At 60.5% G+C, this 3,363-nt stretch overlaps 1 protein-coding gene across 1 annotated transcript in view; it reads left to right on the top strand.

Moving 5' to 3' along the window:
• The first annotated feature begins 1,389 nt into the window (after nt 1-1,389).
• The window catches only part of SHH (sonic hedgehog signaling molecule), an 8,303-nt gene continuing 6,329 nt past the window's right edge, over nt 1,390-3,363 (top strand). The window contains exon 1 of the mRNA XM_077761692.1: nt 1,390-1,985. Within this exon, the coding sequence (XP_077617818.1) occupies nt 1,689-1,985 (297 nt within the window). The 5' untranslated portion in view covers nt 1,390-1,688. The remainder of the gene's footprint in view (nt 1,986-3,363) is intronic.

Below are 3,363 nucleotides of genomic sequence, written 5' to 3'. Positions count from 1 at the left end.
TGGCGGGTCCCCGGGGCGCTCCCCTGCCCCGCCGCCCCCACCAGGGGCTCCCCTGGGCCGCTGGGAACACCCCAATGTTTTAGGGCCGAGCCTTCACCTCTGGGCTGGGCTGGGGCTCTAGGGAGACTGTTCACAGAGGGACACTCCAAGCTCTGACTCTCTCCGGGGCCAGTATTTCCATTCTCCATGGACAGCCTTCCCGCCCTCGCTGCCTTCTGGAACAATCCCTACATGGGGGGAGGGGGGACAAGAAGGCGAGGGTACGTTCTGCAAGATGGGGGATTTCGGATTTTATACTTCTGGTCTAAACAGGACTTTTATGAGGGTTATTTATTTTATTCTGAAGGGAGCGCAGGGACCGGGGACTTCAGTGTCACCGGCTCTGAGTGTGGCACCCTCCTTGACCAAAACGGTGTTCCCCCAGGCCCCGGCCCCTGCCTGCGCTGCAGCCCCCAGGCCCCTGATGGCTGGCCTGCGGATCCCCATGGAAAGCCAGCTCGGTGCGATGGGGAAGGAGCCTGAATTCCACATTCAGCTCATCCCTGGCCTGCACTTTGCTCCGATCGATTGATCGTGGGGGTGGTGTGTGCACAGCCTTGCCCACTCGCCACTGCCCCCAGGCACAATGGGCCTCCGCCCACCACGCAGGCCCCAGCACCCGCTCCCTTCTCCAAGCTGGGGTGCCGCACCCGCACACGCCTGGCCTGGCCGCCGGACGGCCCCTCAGGTCTCTCTGTCCCAGCCCCTGAGCGTGCCTGCATCCCGCTTGCAGAGGGTTAAAAATAATGCATCGACTGAATCACAATAAAAGAGCAGTATTTTCATATTTTTCTAAGGTGCTTAAGACACTTGGACTCGCAATGCTTTAAGTTGTGGTCAGTGGGGATCACCATTATCCGGAGGATGTTGAATATTCAGGAGGCTCAGACCCTCTGCGTTGAAAATGCAGAGGGAGCCCTGGCCTGCATGATAAAGTCTCCAAAAACAACATTTAAATACAGGACCTGGGCCGCTTGGCCCCTCAAACATTTNGGGGGTCCAGACCGTCCTTTAAAACTTAAGTTGGTTTTAACTGAAGCACCTACCATTCTGGAGAAAGCGAAGGGGGAACGCGGCGCCGTACACAAAGCAGGGATAACCCGTGTTATCCTGCGGAGCGTGCCTCCTCCCTCCCGCCCACCTTTGTCTCAGGAAAGATTTTTTTTTTTTAAACTCAAAGGCTTCAGGTGAAAATAAAGCAACGGCAGCAACAGAAAAAAAAAATTTTAGTCTTTTTTAGGGTTAAACATCAGAAGACAAGCTTGCGCTGCTGTGGCCAATCAGATACGCCCCTGCCAGCTATAATATAGCACCGGGGGCAGCCCGTCTCCCAAGCTCTCCAGGCTTGCTACCATTTAAAATCAGACTGTTTTTGTCTTTTGATTGCTGTCTCCAACCCCAACTCCGATGTGTTCCGTTATCAGCGGCCAGCAGCCTGCCGTTCCAGCCCCCGTCTGGGTGGGGATCCGTGGCCAGGCTCCCGCAGCAGCGGCGGGCAAGGCTATATAGGAAGAGAAAGAGGCAGGCAGCGAGCGAGCGAGCGAGCGAGCGAGGGAGCCAGCAGCCAGCCGGAGCGCACAGGCACCCGCTCGCGCGCGCACACAGACCCGCACGGGGCCGGCAGGAAGGCGCCGGGCTCCGGGGACGAGATGCTGCTGGCGAGAGGCATGCTGGCGGTGCTCTCCTCCGCACTGCTGCTGTGCCCGGGGCTGGCGTGCGGACCGGGCAGGGGCTTTGGGAAGAGGCGGCACCCCAAAAAGCTGACCCCTTTAGCCTACAAGCAGTTTATCCCCAACGTGGCCGAGAAGACCCTAGGGGCCAGCGGAAGATACGAAGGGAAGATCTCGAGAAACTCAGAGCGGTTTAAGGAACTCACCCCCAATTACAACCCCGACATCATATTTAAAGATGAAGAAAACACAGGAGCCGACCGTCTGATGACTCAGGTAGAAACCCAGCGCCGGGGCGTGGAATGTGCTGCTTTCACGGGGCTTGTGTGTAACCAGCGGCTCCAGACGGAGTCTGTTTGCTCTCGAGGTGGATAGCAGGGCGACTTCGCCATGGCCTTCCCCACCCACCTGCCTCGCTCCCATCCCTTCCTCTTCTTGGAGGGGAATGGAGGTGAAGGGTCCAGCTGCAGAAGTTTGGGGTGGGGGTGGGCGGCGAGGACGGCAGCTGTGGTCCACCGCTGTGGCCCTGATTCACTCCATCCTGCTGGGATGGCCCTTCCCATCCTGCCTCAGCTCTGGCTTGTAACTTGGGGAGACCTTCACTCCGGGGGGCATCTGCCCTTCCCAAGTCCGGGATGGAAAGGGAGGGAGGGAGCAGAAATCCACCCCCCATAAACATCAAGTGGCTGCCAGGTCACCCTACAAATGCAGCCTTGAGCGTGAGACATGGGTGCTTACCGGGTCCCCTTCTGCCCTGGGCTTCTCTGTCCCCACGACCCCCACCCCGCTGCCCCTCCGGCCCAAGACCCTCCGTGGGGAAAGGCAGGAGGCAGAGCTGACAAAAGGCAAGGGCTCCAGAGGCGCCGCCTGGTCCCTGCGTGTATCACAGGCTCCGCTGCCATTTCACCGAGGACACTTGTGTCCCTCAGTGTGAACGGATTGATATTTCTTTAAGGATGCGCTTCCATTCTCCCGAGCCCGCGGTCCTTGAGGGGAGGGACTTAGAACTTCCTGGCATTGCATCACTCCGGTCAACCTGCTGGCACAGGAATTGGGGACTAGATATTAGCGGGAGGGGGCAGAACGGGAAAGCAAAGAAAACACGCAGTGCCCTCCCACCCAGCCTCTGGCTGGGACTCCTGGCTGCCAACCTCCCCGCCAACCGTAGACTTTCTGAAACTCCACGCACGTATCACCGAGGCTGGAAATGGATTTCCTGGCAAATATAGGTCAACATCCTTTTTATTGCCCTATTAAAATCTCCAAGTCCTACCTTTCGGGCTAGGAGCGCACCACCGCTGGCGGGGCGCAAGCACGGGGGAGGGCGGGCGGCAAGGGCGCGCAGGGGGAGCCCCTCCGGGCCGCTCGCTTCCCTGGCCCGATTCGGGCGGCCAGGCCGGACGGGAGAGGAGAGGGGCCGCCGGCTGGAGCGGACGGAGGGGGCGGGAGGGAGCCTCGCTCTCGCATCTGCTCGCGACCACCTTAAATCTGGACCGCGAGTGTGGACGCGCGCGCCTGTGCCCGGGAGCTGCGCGAGCCACAATGAACTCCGCGCAGGCCGCGGGGCGCCGGGGGCGCGGCCGGCTGCGGGGAGCCCTCTGACCCCGGTCACCTCGCGCCCCGAGGGAGGCAGGGGGCCTTCTCGGAGTCCCCC

The sequence above is a fragment of the Crocuta crocuta genome, unplaced genomic scaffold (assembly GCF_008692635.1).
Source record: "Crocuta crocuta isolate KB4526 unplaced genomic scaffold, BGI_CrCroc_1.0 scaffold408, whole genome shotgun sequence".
Classification (NCBI taxonomy): domain Eukaryota; kingdom Metazoa; phylum Chordata; class Mammalia; order Carnivora; family Hyaenidae; genus Crocuta; species Crocuta crocuta.
This window is presented reverse-complemented; position numbering and strand designations above follow the sequence as displayed.